At 33.5% G+C, this 17,922-nt stretch overlaps 2 protein-coding genes across 2 annotated transcripts in view; both read left to right on the top strand.

The window, feature by feature from the left end:
• The first annotated feature begins 11,692 nt into the window (after positions 1 to 11,692).
• Positions 11,693 to 14,275, top strand: LOC113770287 (RNA-binding protein 42-like). Its single transcript, XM_027314706.1, has 4 exons — positions 11,693 to 11,932; positions 12,669 to 12,846; positions 12,983 to 13,080; positions 14,129 to 14,275. The coding sequence occupies exons 1-4, from the start codon at positions 11,693 to 11,695 to the stop codon at positions 14,138 to 14,140; spliced, it is 528 nt and encodes a 175-aa protein (XP_027170507.1). The 3' UTR covers positions 14,141 to 14,275.
• The window catches only part of LOC113770285 (TOM1-like protein 3), an 11,372-nt gene continuing 7,627 nt past the window's right edge, over positions 14,178 to 17,922 (top strand). The window contains exon 1 of the mRNA XM_027314704.1: positions 14,178 to 14,237. Coding sequence (XP_027170505.1) covers positions 14,178 to 14,237 — 60 coding nt within the window. The remainder of the gene's footprint in view (positions 14,238 to 17,922) is intronic.

Raw genomic sequence — 17,922 nt, 5'->3', positions numbered from 1 at the left:
GTACCCTCTAGAGTTTTGTGTAGCTATTGGTTTATATGCTTTTAAAGTTGTCTTTGATTTTATCTGTTGTTACAGCTACCGTAGAAATGGTTTTTTCAATGATGAATATAGTGAAGAATCGGTTACAAAATAGAATGGAAGACACCTGGATAAATAATTGTTTAGTTACTTATATTGAGAAAAATATATTTCATGAAGTTCAAAATGAAAGGTTGTAATCCGTTATCAAAATATGAAAACTTGTCACGAGCAATTGTAAATGGTTTAGTTTGCACTTCTTATTACATTAATAATTTTGAATTTGTCTTTTGATATTATTCATGAAATATATGCATTATTTGTACTTATTGGTGAATATTTTTTTCTTAAAGGACTAAAAAAGAGTAGATAAAAAATTTTAGAATTGTTCTTGCCCCCATTGAAAATTTTTGGACTACTCCGACTGGGTCTTGAGCTTTATTTACAGCTTTTGACGACATACTTTGCATCTTTTGTTGTAGTCCACAACGATTTAGACGGTGCACAGGTAAAAGGGTCTATTCCACAAAAAGTGTTTTTTCACTTTTTTTCTCACATTTCAATTAGCCAACACGATAGACTCCAAACGTTTCTTGCATTATTATTTAAAGTTTAAGGAATATTTGGTAAGTAGGTTTTATACTCAGGAATAAGTTTCAAATTCAATCTTTAGATTTTGTAATCAACTATTGTTTTAATAGGGAATTAATGTTCACTTACCTATTTGTCTCGTATTTTTAGTTAAAAGTAAGAAAGCTAAAAGCAATACTAGAAGAAATGGAGAGAGTGGGAAGAAAATAGAACAAGAAGGAAGGGAAAATGAAAAATAAATGTAAATCCCATAGCCACTTTTATCGTTTCACCATCCAATATAGTTATAGATAATAGCGTGAAAAACAAAGGCTGGTGGTGCCAACTTATTAGGTGGTGGATGGGGCCTCACGAATTTCTATTCCAAACAAATTTCTCTTTGAGTATAAATAACTTGGAATTGCGGTATAAATAAATTATAATATGGTAAAAAAAAAAACCTTGAAATAATCACTATCTTGAAATGAAGTGAAATAGAACTCGTCACTCCTCGAATTTCTATTAGGTGTACCACCTATATATATGTAGTGGCTAGAGGCAAAATTAATTTTCGGTGAATTGGGACATAGCTAATAACAAATTCTTTTCAATTTTCTAGCTATGCTTTAAATTTATGTTATTCACTTAGCATTTAACATTAAGGAAATTTTATTAAGACTCTATTTTTGATTATTTGCACTCCCACAATTTGTTTTATCATATAGTCTAATTAATGAAAACTATATAATTAAAATGATTGTGGGAGTGTGAGTAATAAAAATGGGAGTGTAAATAATATTTCCCTCAATTTATATTTAATAAACATATACCCCACGTTATACTTGGCAGTTTTTAGAAATAATGCATTCAATATTAAAACACTCTCGACTAGTCTGCTTGCTGCCTGTTTGGTGCAAAACACCGTTTGCATAAATTCAGCAGAGTCAATCAATTTAACCGCCAACTGGTTAAATGCGTTTTAATGAATCGATTGCAATTCTGACCAAATTCTTTACTCTCAATTAAATGCAAGAAAAGTATCTGTTTAACCTCTGCATTAATCGGCGGAAAAAAATACAATAAATAATCAGAGCGGTTTTGTCATATTTTGTTGTTTATATAATTTTTTTTAAAAAAAATTATTTAAGTTGATACAATAAATAATCAGAGCGGTTTTGTCATATTTTGTTGTTTATATAATTTTTTTTAAAAAAAATTATTTAAGTTGAACTAGTTGGCTAGGTGTTCAGTCACCCTCAAAGTACTTCTTTTGCTAACGTCGTGAGTTTAAATCCCAGCCCTGGCATGTACATTGTATTCTTACCATAAAAAGAATTTTTAACTTTGAATTAAAAATTATCTTGCCATATATGTGTGATTGTTCATCATGAAGAGACATTGTATTCAATGATGGAGCCAAGAGGGGGCTGAGGGGGGTCATGACCCCCCTAAGTTTTGAAAATTTTAATTCATAATATGTAAATATATGTATAAGTCAAAGTTGGCTTCCCCTAATTTTTTATAATTTTAGTTTATATTATGAGAGTTTATGTATATATATATATATATCTGTGTGTGTGTATGAATTAGCCACCTTTTGATTTAATTTTTTCTTCAAAAAAAGTTATTTATTTTTTATTGTACTAATTATTTAACATTCAAAAAATTAAACATATAATTTGATGATCCATAGTAAATTGACCCAATTTGATGTATTATAATAAAAGACTCAATTCATAATTATCAATGGGCTAAAATAAAAATAATTACTTTATTGGTCCATATACAAATATACACCTTAGCCTAATTGATAAAAAATTTAAAATTAGTAATCTATCCTCTTGTTGACTCATATACAAATATACAAATAATTACTTGAAGGCTTGGTGAAGACAAGAAATTGAGTGATATATCCTGTTATTGGCAGATTGATTATATTTGTTCTCACACTGTATCAACTGCAACTATAGAAAGTACATTTTCAATTGTGAATATAATCAAAACAAAACTCCAAAACAAGATAAAAGATAATTTCTTGAATGATTGTCTAACAATGTACATAAAAAAAAGGATGATCAAAATTTAGCACTGATTCAATTATAGATTAATTTAGTTCTATGAAAGAACGTAAAACTCAATTTACTTTTAAGAAAAGAGGTTGAAATTTCAAGATATGCTAACATAACTTTTATCTTTTATTAATTGAAAATAGTTATATTATATTGTATAGTTATATTTTTATTTTTGCACAAATGACATATTGAAGCATCTTCTCATTATGTACAATTTGGGTAGTTTGTTATGTTATAAGATATTTAATCAAAGGTTATTTTTTGTCCTAATTTTTGTTATGACTGTGCTACATATTTATGAAATAGACATACCTTTATAATTAAAATTAATATTTGATATTTTAACATGTCATATATTTAAATAGATGAAAATTATTTTGAACATAACATATTAAGATAATTTTGTTCAGAAAAATTTTGGCCCCACTCCCAAGGAAAAAATCCTGGCTCAATTTTATAGTCTATAGAATGGACATTTTCAATTATGAAAATAATCAAAATAAAGCTCCAAAACAAGATAAAAGATCATTTCTTGAATGATTGCCTAACAATATGTACATAAAAAAAGGAAGTTGTTCGAAAATTTAGCATTGATTCAATTATAGATGAATTTAGTTCTATGAAAGAACGTAAAACTCAATTTACTTTTAATAAAAGAGGATGAAATTTCAAGGTATATTAATATAACTTTTATCTTTTTTTAATTGAAAATAATTATATTTATATTACATAGTTATATTTTTGTTTTTGCACAGGTGACGTATTGGAGCATCTTCTCATAATGTGCAACTTAAGTAGTTTGTGATGTTATAAGATATTTAATCAAATGTTATTTCTTATCTTAATTTTAGTTATGACTATACTATATATTTATGAAATAGACATACCTTTATAATTAAAATTAATATTTGATATTTTAAGATGTCATATATTTAAATAAATGAAAATTAGTTTGAACATAACATATTAAGATAATTTTGTTCAAAATAATTTTGGCCCCTCCAAGGAAAAAATCCTGGCTCCGTCCCTGATTGTATTGAATAACTGAACTTCTTAACAAAAAATTTAGTTGAAGAAATAAATTTAATCAATATACATTATCCAACCATACAAAGAATTATTACATGCACCAATATGTCAATTGTAAAATTTAATAAACTTTCTTGCCTTATATGGTCCAAAAAAAATTCAAATAATGAGATAACTTGTTAGAAGAGAGAATTTTTTTTTAAAAAAAATTAATTTTATGAGAGAAAAATAACTATGACGTTTGATTTGATTGATTAGTTGGCAGAGAAGATTCGAATAGTATTTGATTCATAAATTTTCTTAAATTGGCTATTCCAAATAAAATAAATTATTTTGATTGAAAATGATGCCACTTTTGTCGATTAGCTGTGCCACGTAATAAAGGAAATGGATTGACTTAAAAACTGGCTTTGGCATATAGAACATATGCAAGATGTCTCTCCCAGCCTTGTTTGGATTGCGATTTTTCGCCGAAAAATTACGTTATTTTTCGTGATCACATTTCCCTATTACCTTTTTCCCTCACATATATCAAATCGTTACAGTAATTTTTTCATAAAAAATGATGAAAAATGCAATCCAAACGGGGCAAGTTAATAATAATTAACTTGGCAGGGACATTTGCCAGATGAGCTTGAGGTCCCTAAATCAACTCTCAAGCCATCGTCTCTTTCGCCTTCGTCCTGATGGGATATGAAGTCTCTCTTAAGATGAAAACAAAAAACAAAAAACAAAAATCACCAAAATTTTAATTTAGAGTATTACATTTAATCAATTATAATGGACATGGGATTGTACTTTCTCGTAGCCTTCTTTATTCTACCCTTTTCCTTTTAGGATTTTTTTCTTTGCGGGTTACTCATTAAAAATTCCATGCGGAAAATGACATAAAATTGTTGGTCTGTTATCTTTTTGTTTTATTTGCTTGTGTCATGGTTTATCTAGACTGGAGGTGTGTGTAAGAGATAACATAAGAGCGCAATTTAAGATTCCTTTAACGGTAGTGAGTGAGTTCTAATTTAACGCCCGCAATTTAAGATTTTAATTCTTGTTGTCACAATTACTTTCCTACCTTCTTGCATATATTTAGAAGAATTGGGATTAACTTTACCTCTTTGAAAATCAAAGAAGTGGGAACTGGTTAACCAGTGCCTTGTGGATACAAGTCAAAAAGTCTTATTAAATATTTAATAATCATTTTTCCTTTTTATTTTCCTTTTGTTATTTTTCTTTCAAAAAGATCAAGTGTGGGATTTTACCTATTTCTAAAGCATCATACGAATTAAATTGAATTTCATTGTCATATTAGGTTCAATTTTTTTCCTTACAAAACGTAAGTTATATCAATGTAGTAAACCTTTACAATATGTGGACAAAGGTCGAAAAGACTATATAAAGCATGCACCGAAGCATAAAGGAACATAGGGTCCGTTTGTTTCGGGTGAAAATGTTTTCCAGGAAAATATTTTCCTAATTTCCCGTGTTTGGTTGCACAAAAGTTACTGAAAACATTTTCCTATGTAAAATATTTTCACTCATCTTATGGAAAGCAACTTCCCTTCCCAACTTCCTGAAGTTGTTTTCCGAAATGCACGCATCTTGCCTGTAGTATGTTCCAAACTTACTGAAATTATCTTGCAGTATGTTCTTTTTTTTTTTTTTTTAGTATAAACAGGAAGACTCGAACCCAAGACCTCTTTCTTACACTCCCTCCCCCGTACCACCCAACCCTCCCCCTAGTATATTCAAAATAAAAAAAAATCTCATCCTGCTCATCCTATGCTAGTAATTAATTATGTATAATAGGGACATTCTTTTCTAGAGAAACTTTCAGCAGTGAGAGTGCAAGATATATTTCACAACAAGCATTGCATGTGATTGATATTTGACACTAAATGGCCAGCAATTTATTTATTTGCTTAAGGAGATATTTTTTATTCATATATACCTTTCTCCAAAATTTTTTAAAGTTAAACAATGAGATAAATTTTCTTATTTTGCATGGGAAGAAGTATGTAGTTATAATGTGTAGAAAGTAAAGATAGATATAAAAGTGAAAATATTTCAAAAGTTAAACAAACACCAGAAAAATGAAGTAAGAAAATATTTTCAATAAACTAACCAAACACCTGAAAATGATGAAAGGGAAATGATTTTCATGGAAAATTACTTCCACGGAAAATATTTTCCCAAGGAAAACATTTTACTTCCAACCAAACAGACCCATAATGAATCTATTTCTCATCATGACATATGCCTAAAGTATAAGAAATAAAATGATATAAATCCATACTATGTTTTTTTTATTATATCATATTAATTTTATTTCAGAATGAAGATTTGTTTATACGTACAACGATGAAGTGCAACTTAGTTTGCATAGGATCCACGAATATTTGTTAAATTACATTATCAGTTTACTCCTCATGTCCACCCCAAATGCCAATCACTGCATGCTATGATTGAGAAGCTGAAGCAGCAACCCTTTACCTTCAATCATTCTTTAATTCACTTTTGAATTGTTTATTCAAAAAGATGGATTATCACTTTAAGATGGGTCCTTGACTCCGCCTACGACAAAGGCTTCTTTGAATTCGTTGTAAACTTGTAATAGGATTAGGGTGTGCAAGGAAAAGACACAGCCACTAAAACGGCATTTTGGTCCTTAGTGTTTCACATGGAAAATAGACTAGTCTTTGAATTCAGAAAGGAAGAGTTGCTTTTTTGGTGCTCAATAATTAGGATGCGGGTTAAAATGATTTTTTTTTATTTCACGCAAAAAAAAAATTTAGCCCCTAGTATTTAGAAAATTAATCACTATGGTCCTTGAAATTCTATGACCATATTACTATATCAACTAATGCTAGGATGGATAAAGGAGAGCGGAGACATTAATGCAGGATTTGGAGGCAATTATAAGCATCCCAATGTCATGGTGCATAAAAAAAATCCAAACTTAAGTAAATCACTAAATAGTTAATATTAATATTATCTAATTAATATTAAAACAAAATTCTAATATATTAACCATGGTGACAGGTTGTCGAGCCTGTGCAATAATAAATACCTGCTCAACTAAAGTTAATTTTTGTAAATAGCGGTAAGTAGGGTCGAATCCACAGGGACTGGGAGTAACTGTTTCTTTTCAAATCCACACAGTAACAAAGGGGGTGTTTTTGTGCAGAAGGTGACTATCCAAGAAATTCAAATAAAATCTAAGAAACTATTAAAAATTAAATAACAAGTTACTAAAATCAAATGAATGATAACTAAGGATCTAGCCAAGAAATAACTTCAGCAATGGTTCACCTAATTGATCATCGAGATAAAGGCATTTCCAATTATTTATTAATAAATAGGTTATAACTGCCAAACAAGTAATGACAGTCAACCCCTCCTTACTGTGTCGGTGATTAAGGTATGCCCGTTAATCACTGTTCTAATTGAGAAATAATCTTAGATACGCCCGTAAGATTTAATTTTCCAATTGCCTTACGTATTAGAGGAGCCCTATTCTAACCAAATAACGCACTACCAGGGTTATTTCAGATTAACCCACGTATCCCCCTGACACAAATCTAATCATGCTAGTTGTCACTAATTCAAGGCAATTAAACAATTACGGATTTAAATGCCCTAATTGACAATAGATTATCAAGTTAACTAATTATCCGGATCCAAGACAATCAATTAAATAAATAATCATAAATATTGCAATCAAGGAGTATGCGAATATCAATAAATAAAAGAAAAAGATAAAATTAAATCGATCTCACAATTTTTAGACGAACCAGAGCCTCCGTTGTCCCTTGACTAGAGTGGGAAAATTAGTTCATATTTGATGAACAAAACCCACAGGAAATTGAAGCAAGAGCTGCGGCCATCAATCGGAAAATGGGCGAATTCAATTCGTTCTATTCAATAAGGAAAGCAAGCTACAGGAGGCAATTGATTGTTTTTGCTTCCTCTGGCATACGGAGGAAAAGATACTACTAAAAGCTAAAAGGGAAGACAAGTCCCCAAGCTACGCTGAAAGACGAAAAGCTAAATAAGAACAAGAAGAAGATAGTGCTAATCCTCTGCAATCTCTGGTTTTTATCTAATGCTTCCTCCTATGCTATTGTGCGGTGGCCCACACCACGAAAAGGAAGCCCTCTTCCGTCCTTCTTTTGCAGCAGTTACCAAAATGGGAATAATGTCTTCTTTTTCAAAAATGCCCCTGGCTAAGCTCTATTATTTGGATTCCTTTTCTGTCAAATTGGCACTTGTAATCATATTTTCGTTCTACTTTCTGAAATAAATGTAAATTACTAAAAATGAGTACAATCCAAAAATTAATCCACATCAGGTCAGGCAATCGGGGGAAATTAATAATAAAATAAATAATAAAATTGCAACCTATCACATGGTGGATCAAAAAATCGAAACTTAAGTAAATCACTAAATAGATGAACTATAATTCAATTACTCTAAATAATATTAGAAACATGAATTTCTTTCAGAACGGTACCTAAACATCACATTGTTTTTTCTATTGTCAAATAATGGATTTCCACAACAATATTAAAATTGTAAATGTTATTATAATGCACGAAATTAGGCCATTTGTTAGCACCTCTAAAAGTCTATTCAACGATCACCTTTAAATAAAAAATATTATAAGGGAATTTATTTTCCTTATGGTGAAAATTGCAAAATATTTAGTTGGGTAAAATACTAAAGAGCCCATTGTGATTAAGTGAATGTTCATTTTAGTTTTGTCGAAATTATAAGGGAGCGACATTGGATGATTTTCCAGTAAAGGGAATTATATTTGTTTTTTGCAAAACAAAATGATCATTTTGGTACACTGCCCAAAACCATACCATAAAAGAATTTGGACTTCAAAAACAAAGAAAAAGAATTGGGACATCATGAACCCCTGAATGGTAAAGTTTTAACGTACAAGACAATGAAATATATTTTGTTTGAAATAGCCTTCCTATCATTATATTCCCGTAAAACTCAACTTCTTTTCCTTTTCTTTTTTCCATTTTTGGGTTTCGACCCATAGAAGAAGCTTAAAAATTTCTCAGTTAATTGTTGTTTTGGCAAAAAGAATTGGCTTAAACTTTCGTTCTGATGCATTTTATGGAAGGATTTGAAAGTAGTCTGAAATTTTTATTTTTATTTTTTTGCAGTAGTCTGAAACATTCAATTTTATTTTAAACTTCACATAAAATTGTTACACTTGAAGTAAATTGAAGGATTTACGATGTTTCTTCTTTCTCTTTTGCAAAGGAATGGATCTTCGTCCAAGTTAGTCAAAAGGTCAAATGTCAGCAGTTTTAGAGCCCACAACTGAGCAACTTCATGATCAACTTGTGCTGGATTCCTTGATTGCGGAGACAAATTTGTCAAAGTAGGAGAATGGGGTCGATTAAAGCTAGGTTGAAAGCACCTTTAGCCCGTAATTTTAGGATCCTGCACAAGATTAATTTAGAGATTGCACCACCTAAAACATGTAAATCATTCTGGATTCCAATAGAATTATCCTTTCCAATAGATTGCACCAAACTATACGTTATCACTTGCTCCATTTCAATTTAGGATTCTGTATATCATATGATTTTTTTATAAGAGATTGCATGTAACTCATAACTGCCTGAACATTTTTTTTTTTGACAAGGGATCCGTCGCAATCGCTGTCCGAGAATATACATTGGATAAATTCCGTCTCGTGCAATAGCTTGCCAAGCACATAGAGGGATAAGACGTATTAGACAAACCCTGTGCAACGAGCAAATATCTCAAAAGAAATTTGAATCTGAGTTGACAAGAAAATATGACATTAATGCTATTATTTTGGCCAACTCGAGCGATTGTTCGAACATTCTTTATAGTACTAATAAAAAGACAATGTGGATTAATTTATATTTTGAATCCTACTACAACTAACTTTTTCTTTTTCTTTTTCTTTTCTTTCATTTTTGGACATCACTTGCTGTAAGCATCCTTTTCTTATGTTGGGACAAAGTATGAAAACAAGAAATTTCCAAGTGGATACATATTGGGAAGACAAAAGGGAAAACGGTCAAATAGTGTCACTTGATTCCAAAACCTTTTCACGTTTCCACCTCAATATAGTCAATTACTTTGTGAGTGCGTTTGGAATTAAATGTCTACCATCTTTTTGCGCCTTCCAATCTCTCTTCCGAACTGCCTTAATTTTCACCACTAACTATATTGATGGCAACGCGACTTAGACAGCTAATGTAACTTTAATTTTATCCTCCAAAAAGAAAATTCAATAAGAGTATAGGACCATAAATTTAAAGATCTCAAAAAAAAAAAAAGAAATTAACAAAAAAATACTAAATCTTTCCAAGACTCTTCCAACTTTTCTCAATTAGAGATTCATATTCTATTTCCTTCCGCACTCTTCTATGAAGCATAATTAAATTACAACATATTTATTGGGAAGAGAAAAAGAAAGAAGCAACGAATGAAATTGAAAATCGAAAGTACTAATTACTACATCACAACTATGCATTTAAAGTGTAAATTGTTGCCTCAAAAATCTATCAACTGTCTGAAATGAATTGAACTAAATTCCTGAAAAATTCTGAAGCTGGACTCTTCTCAATATTCTTTCCATAGCATCAGAAGTATCTTAATATCATTCCCCCAAACCTTTAGTTGATGCTCTTTCCATAGCATCAAAAGCATCTTTAATATTACTCCCCAACAAACGACTTGACTATGTGAAATTTGCTCTAATGTGAGATTTGGACTGGTCTAATGACCCTTGAGCGGAGTCACGAGTTCGGAGTCACGAGTTCAAATCCAAACTATTCATCCTTTCCTTTCATCCTATGTGGCACGGATCTCACAATGCTAGTTATTAACTTAACTTCAACTTACTTTCGAAATCATCTCCAATTCTATTAATATTAACCTTAGTCATACTGGCATGATTGGATTCTTGCTTATAAGATGACGGGCAAACTAGGTAACTAGCCCAACTAAATGGTGCACCTTACATTGATTACAAGTCGTGAAAGAATTGGAGACTTAGAATTGGAATGGCGCATCTTACAAATTCAAATCCTTTAATAAGACCTAAGAATTACAATTCTAATTCCACAATTTCACCCCATAATAGGGTTAGTACGTGGATCCTAGATGAATTAAATTAGTAAAACGGGTCTCTCTATGATCAATGAAAAATGAAATGAAAAAAATGTAAGCCTCCCACTTTCACTACAACAAAAATGGTCTTTCCTGACATATCTATAAGGACACTTGCTGGTTTGTGACATTATAAAACTTCTATCATGACACTAGTTATCAACTCAATAATATATACTCTAATTTTTTTTATTTTATTTGATATAAAAATAATAATGTACCTTTAGACTCCCTATTATGACACTTACGAAAATGTGAGATACACCAAAAAAAATTAAAACACAAAACGACGTCGTTGGATTTTGGCGGAAGATTCCTTTGCCAAAACACTTCGTGAAATCTCAAAACTTCATTTTGCCTCCCAGTGAAATTTTGCTTCTTCTTTATCTCTCGCACAAAGTCTCTCTCTCGGCAAACTGTCTCTCAAAACTCTTGGCCAAAATTTTGCTTTCCCACAAAGTTTTTCCTATTGAATCTCTCCGCAATCAAACTACCCTTGCTTTCCCAAATGTTTTTCCTATTGAATCTCTCCGCAATCAAACTACCCTTGCTTTCCCATTGAAGGGATGTAATTCCATGATAAATTTTTGCCCTAAATTGATTTCTCTCGGTTGCCTAAATTTTTGCCCTCTGCCTCTCTCGGCCACTTTCCTCTCCTCTGCTCCCTACCTCTGCCGTCCAGTCGCCCCTACTCTTTCCCTCTCATCATCAGGTTTAGGTTCGTCAAAACCAGAAAATGGAACAACATGACATTGAAAAGGACGAGTTCGAATTCTCCAAAAACAACGAAGCCCTAATTTTTGGTCCCGCTTCTCAAATCTCGTGATTTCGCTATGTCGTCGACATCAGCTGCTGCAGCTTCTTCTTCATCCTCAACGGCGTCGTCTCAATTCACCTACACTACCGGCACGTACTTTCCGACTCCGTTTCACCTACAACAGCCGCAAACCTATGTGGCTGCTGCCGCTGCCGCTTCAATTCTGCAATTTCCTACTCCTCCTCCTGCGGTTCCCCACGTTTATCCTGCTCCCGCTACAGTCCCTACCGTGTACTCCCTCCCTCAGTATCAACAAGTACGAACTTTTCTATATCCAATCATGAAGCCACGTTGTTTTTTTATATGAATTTTGGATGGAATATTTTTGGAGAGATTTAGGGCAGTGATTTCGGCTCTTTTTCCTCTTCCCCTGACTTTTGAATTCCCTTGTCAGCAGCTATGATGAGAAACAATTGATCTTTTTAATTATTGGTAGGAGTCGAGATATGTATACCATTGTTGTCTATGTGAGTGGAGGAACCAGGAAGTCCAATTTTTCGGTAAAATACCCGGTCTGTTCATTTATATATATGGCTTAATTCATTTAGGAAGAACTTCCTAAATTGATTTAGGAAGTTGAATTTAGGCATTAGAAGAACTTTAGGTTAATGTTTTTCTTCTAAAATTATTGACCTTCTTTATTGTTGAGGTGTGATTATTTACTTAAGTTGATATGATATGGTGGAGATTTTAGTTTTTAGAAAAGAGGGAGGGGGGGCAATGTAGAAGGTGAAGGGGATTTCACAAATTTTAGGGTGCAAAGGTGGGCCAAATAAAATATTGGGAAACTTGTCGCGTGGTACCTGATATTATTGTGGAAGTTTGGTGACCCAGGGGTTTTGTATGTGTGGGCAAGAGTTCTTTTTTTTTTGGGAGGGGGGGTTTATATTTGCATCTTAATTTAGGTATAAGTATAGTTTGAGGAAGAGGAATGATGGCAATATTTAAAGTTAAACCAGTCAGTTCTTAATATCTGAAGTTTTGGTGGACAGGCCCAGCAATTATTTCAGAGGGATGCACAAACAATAACACTTGAAGCGCTAGAGAGTGTGAAAGCTGCGCTTGCAAGTAGTGAGATTGAGCACAAGGCCGAGACTAAGAAGAAAGCAGTACCTCGTAAGGCAGCAGGGCAGGCATGGGAGGATCCTACACTTGCAGATTGGCCAGAGAGTGAGTTTCATGTACTCTACTCCTTGTGTGGTTGCATTCATCATTTTTTATGACAATTTTCGCCTGTCTTAATTCCTTCACTGATCTTGTTTTTGCTAGTATTAATGCCTTCAGTATTACTGTTTGTGTTGTGCAGATGATTCTCGTTTGTTCTGTGGTGATCTTGGTAATGAGGTGAATGATGATGTTCTATCCAAAGCATTTTCAAGATTTCCATCTTTTAACATGGCCAGGGTGAGTTATTTGAACTCGTCCACTTTTTATATGTCTCAACCTTCTCTTGTTCGAATTATCGAAACTTTAATTTGTCTCCTTGTCGTGGTTGCCTTTGGTGAGGTTCTGACCTGATTTTGCATGATCCCTTAATCTGATTTCGAAGAAGTGCTTTGATCTGATGTACGAGTTTAAAACTTTGAACTTGGACAACATCTATGGTTATGTTTGTGTGAAATAAGATTAAATTTTGCTAGCATATGATTCTTTAGCTTAAGGGATGCTTGGTATCGAACACTGTTCTGGCTGATCATACTGGTGCTTCTACCATCATTTTTATAAAAGAGAGAAATTTAAGAATCTCTCATGCCTCTGAGCTCTTGAATCTGTGCACTTTTGTGTCTGCATCCACACTCGTCCCTTTTGTCGTGACAAATGCCCCTTGTAGTTAGTCAAACATAATATATATTATCTGATGTTTAAAGGAGAATGATTAATCTGCTTAGTCATACTGTCTTTTGTTCAGTGCATTACTTGACAGTGTTGGTACTGTGATCACTACTGTATGTAATGTTGCCTGGACGACGAGCTTTAGTTTCAGCTTGTTGACAATGTTGGCTGTTCAGGCACCAGTTAGTGATTGGGAGTACAATGCTACGCTCCCCAAAACTGCTTCAATGATTGATTTGGCTTCAAAAATAATGATGACTTGTTTAGCACTGACTTAAGTGAGGACCAGCTGAGGCAGAGACTTGGACACATGTCCCACACACCTTGTCAAGTAGGAAATTGCAGTACATAGTTATGTCCAATATCTATAATTTTTTCCATCGCATTTGATAGACCAAAGGCTATATTTCTAGCATGACATGATTTCCAGTAGGTTGAATTGCTTGAACGCAAACTATTTCCTGGGGTGTTATTATATTATTATTGTTGCAATTTTTTTCCTATCATTTTCCAATCTCAAATGCTCAAGAATTGGAAAAAAAATTTCTGTTTCCCCAGATCACTGGATACACTTTTCTTCATCCCTTCAATTTCTCGGCTGTTTTCTCTTCTTCTGAAGGATTGGCACTAACCTCTACTAAAGCATAGCCGGACTGCTCCACCTAGAGATGGCTGAAGGAAGTGGAAATGAGGAGACAACTCTTGAGCATACATCAACATGGGCAGTGGTAGTTGTTTGTTTCATCTTGATGAGCCCAAACAATGTACTATATATATACTATACCTCTCGTGGATCGTTGCTAATATTGTACAATTACGTTACCTGACTTTTAGCATTTCTTTCAACTTGTTAGGGATGAGAGTCTTTTTGTTTGTGCACAAGAAAGTCTTTCAAGTTATTGTAAATGAGAATCTTTCGGTACTTTATTGGGATTTTAGTACTTGCTTTGAGCACTTGTTTGCGATTTTAGTACTTGCTATGTTTGTACTTGTTATCGACTTTTAATTCAATGAATTATATTTGAGTATCGACTTCTTCTTTTAAATTGCTATATGCATTCTGCTCTTTGAGATAATTTTACAAGTCCCTTGGGATTCTGGTTGATGGAATGTACAGCAGGGAGGACTAATTGCAGGTTGCTTCCATATAAAAAAAAACAGGGAAAAAACTCCTGGCAATTAAAAGTGTCAGCATAGCTTAACTTCGAAAAACACTAATGACAAATGGGCATGTCGTCCAAAGCAGTGTAAATTCACATGGCTACGTGTCCTTAAAGTCATATATTAAGACAACTAAAGATGCCTTCATAAATTGGATATACTACTGATCCGCTACTGATGTTCTAATGCTATACGGACACTTTCGATTATCACAAAAAAACGTTTTTGTTGGCAGAGGGAATGCTATAGCAGCATGGTTTTCCTGACACGTTTGAATGTTGCTAAAGATTTGAGGCTATCCCCACATTGGAAGGGACAACACTCGCCCTAGGTGTGAGGATAGATAAAATGTCAGGTTAAATTGTCTATACTGACACTTTTAAATGCCGCTAAAGGCCATTTTTGTTGTAGTGTTCCCTACCTCTTTCTCCTCCACCTCCTCCCATACTCACTCCTTTGCCTCCACCTATACTCCTATTGCCGACTCCTCGTCTCCCCTCTTACTGATCTTCCTCCTCCGCCTTTTCCCACCATTGAACACCTACTCTCATTTATGCATGTTATGAGTGAAATTGTAAGGTTTCTTTTCGTGGTTGACATCGAAATTGGCTCAAATCCAGTAAATCCAATCACTGCAGTCGAAGACGACCACCAGAGATAGTCTTCTCAGCATTACGCATTGTGGGCATCCCTTGTACATGGATTCTTCATTATTGGCCTCACCGATTTGAGTGTACTTTCTTGTCAATGACGCACTATACCTTGTGCACAAATATTTGTATTTTTCTGCTTTCTTCTGAAAGTGAAATGGTATACTTGTGGCATTAATTTAAATATTAATTAATTGCTTGGTTGATTTATCATCCCATGTAAAATGTCTAGATGCTTGCATCATGGCCTTTATTTCTATGAGCATGCGCTATCATTGATTGGGCATCTTGATGTCAACTAGTGATAGGTCATAATTTGTTGTTAAATTAATAATTATTTTTCCCTTGATTTTAGCCAAATATTATTTTAATTTGATAGATTCTACTTATATTTGGTGTTAATTGGTGGCCAATTGCTTAGAAAAAAGGAGCAAAACATGATTAAAAGTGATTATTTTCCAGTTAATTTGATGGTGGTACGTTTCGGGGGACCTACATTCAAGGCCAGGAAAGTCGGTGATTGATATTGGGTAGTCATCCCAATCCAGTCAACTTCCTAATTTGTTAGCTGCCATGGACTCTCCTTATTTCGGGGGTCATTCTCAAAGAAAAGAAAATTGGAGGAAATTGATTTGTTGTTAGGAAATTGGCTTAATTTCTTTTACGTAATTTCTGTGGCGTTCAAACCACCAAAAATAAAATTTGTATTAGACCTACTACCGAAACTGAATGAGTATCATGGTGAGTAGGATCGTCTCCACAGGGAACTGGTAGATTTATCACACACAGATAATTGGGGGGTTTTTGAAAGAGAGAGAGATAAATGAAACAAATTAAAGACTTAAAATCACTAAACGAACAATCACAATGAATGCAATAACTCAAGAATGAAATAAACAATTAATTGATACAACCTAGTCAAGGAATTAATCTTGGCACCGAAGCACACAACTGATCACGGATACAAGGGACAATTCATATACTCACGAATAAACTGGTTATAGTGGTCAAGCGACGCGCCCAACCACCAATCTTTCCTTACTTTTATGGTAGTCAAGAGACGCTCATAAACTACCCTCTTGTGACTAGACAACCCCAGAAACGCTCACAGGATTTAATGTAGCCACAACATTAGACATTAGAAAGACCCAATTCTAGATGACAAACACACATGCGGGTTTATTTAGGCTAGATTAATTATCCCCACGATCCAAATTAGACCGCTTGCGAGGCGGTGAAATTGTTTCGTTTGCCACTAATCAAGATGCTTAAAGGCGACGCGCCAACATCCTAATTGGCTATCAATTAGACACTCGAATAACAGGCCTAATTATCCAATAAATCTAAACAATAATAACTCAGGGAAAAATAGAGAATAATCAAATACCCATGAACATATAAATTAAAAATAAACAATTAAAACGATCTCACAGTTATGGTGCCCCGGTCCTTGATTTATTCCTCAACTAGATAAAAGAACTAGCCTTGCCGCATAATCATGAAGCAATTCAGAGTTTTCATGGAGTTTTTGTTGATTGAGGAAGTAGAAAAAAGTATGCCGTTGCTAGTCTCCTAACAACGAAGAAAACAAAAGCAGAGAAAAGTCCAAGACCCAGATGCCCTAGTCTATTGTTGTCTTTTTATTTATAGTGTTGCTGCCAAAAGTCTTCATTCAAAAGGCTTCCTAATCCCACGTAAGTTCAGAATTTGTTTCCAAAGAAAGGTGGTAGTCTAAAGGATAGGGCCCGCGGTCCGTCTTTTTCACGCAACTCTACCTTGTCTGGCGTGGGCACGCCTTATAATGCCTAGTATTCTGGAATTTGTCTCTTTTTGTCACTTTTAACACCACTTCGCCTGCAAATAACACAAATACCAAATCTGGGCAGAAATCCAATACTTTGCATAATAAACTGCCAAAATTAGGACCAAATAACCACAAATAAACTGCATAATTATATCCCTATCAAATTCCCCCACACTAAGACAATGCTTGTCCTCAAGCATTTCAAACTTTAAATACACACCCAAGCAAGCAAACATTTTTGCAGCAGTCGAATTCAAAACAATGGCTATTAATCAAAGCAACTATTGCCAATGTATCATTTAGATAACTGTCAAGTACTGATGACAAATTTTACGAGATAACTCTCCAACTAGCTTTTAAAACCAACGACTCTTTCAAATCCAGACTAACTAATCTAAGAATAGAAAATATCCAACCAACATTTTTTTTTAATAACCGGTCCAACTATTAAGCAAAATCTCAACATAAAGACTCATGGTTCCGCAGGCAATACAATTATTCACAAACTTTCGTGCTCGTATACTTTTTTCTTTCATTTTTCTCATTTTTTTTGTTTCTTTTTCCTTTTTTTTTTCCTCCTTCTTGAAGGAAGTGCTTAGTCTTGAGCCATTCAAGTCTTTTGACGCGAACTCCGACATCTCTCCAATGAAGGAGTCCGGTTACTCAACTTTAACCGCTTAAAGACCACATACTCATAATTATCGCTGTTTTTTGACGCGAAAATCGACACTTTAGGTGAAGATCCCCGGTTACTAGTCAATGATAACCAGCGGAGTATAGCCGAATATTATTCACAAA

This window comes from Coffea eugenioides, chromosome 5 (assembly GCF_003713205.1).
Source record: "Coffea eugenioides isolate CCC68of chromosome 5, Ceug_1.0, whole genome shotgun sequence".
In the NCBI taxonomy this organism is placed as follows: domain Eukaryota; kingdom Viridiplantae; phylum Streptophyta; class Magnoliopsida; order Gentianales; family Rubiaceae; genus Coffea; species Coffea eugenioides.
Note: the sequence above shows the minus strand (reverse complement) of the source record. Positions and strands in the feature narration are given on the sequence as shown.

What these genes read in the sequence shown, in the direction of transcription:
- LOC113770287 (XM_027314706.1), top strand. Translation starts at nt 11,693, where the DNA reads ATGTCGTCGACATCAGCTGCTGCAGCTTCTTCTTCATCCTCAACGGCG. An exon ending in CCCTCCCTCAGTATCAACAA is followed by an intron (nt 11,933 to 12,668) that starts GTACGAACTTTT and finishes TTTGGTGGACAG; the next exon opens with GCCCAGCAATTATTTCAGAG. An exon ending in ACTTGCAGATTGGCCAGAGA is followed by an intron (nt 12,847 to 12,982) that starts GTGAGTTTCATG and finishes TGTGTTGTGCAG; the next exon opens with ATGATTCTCGTTTGTTCTGT.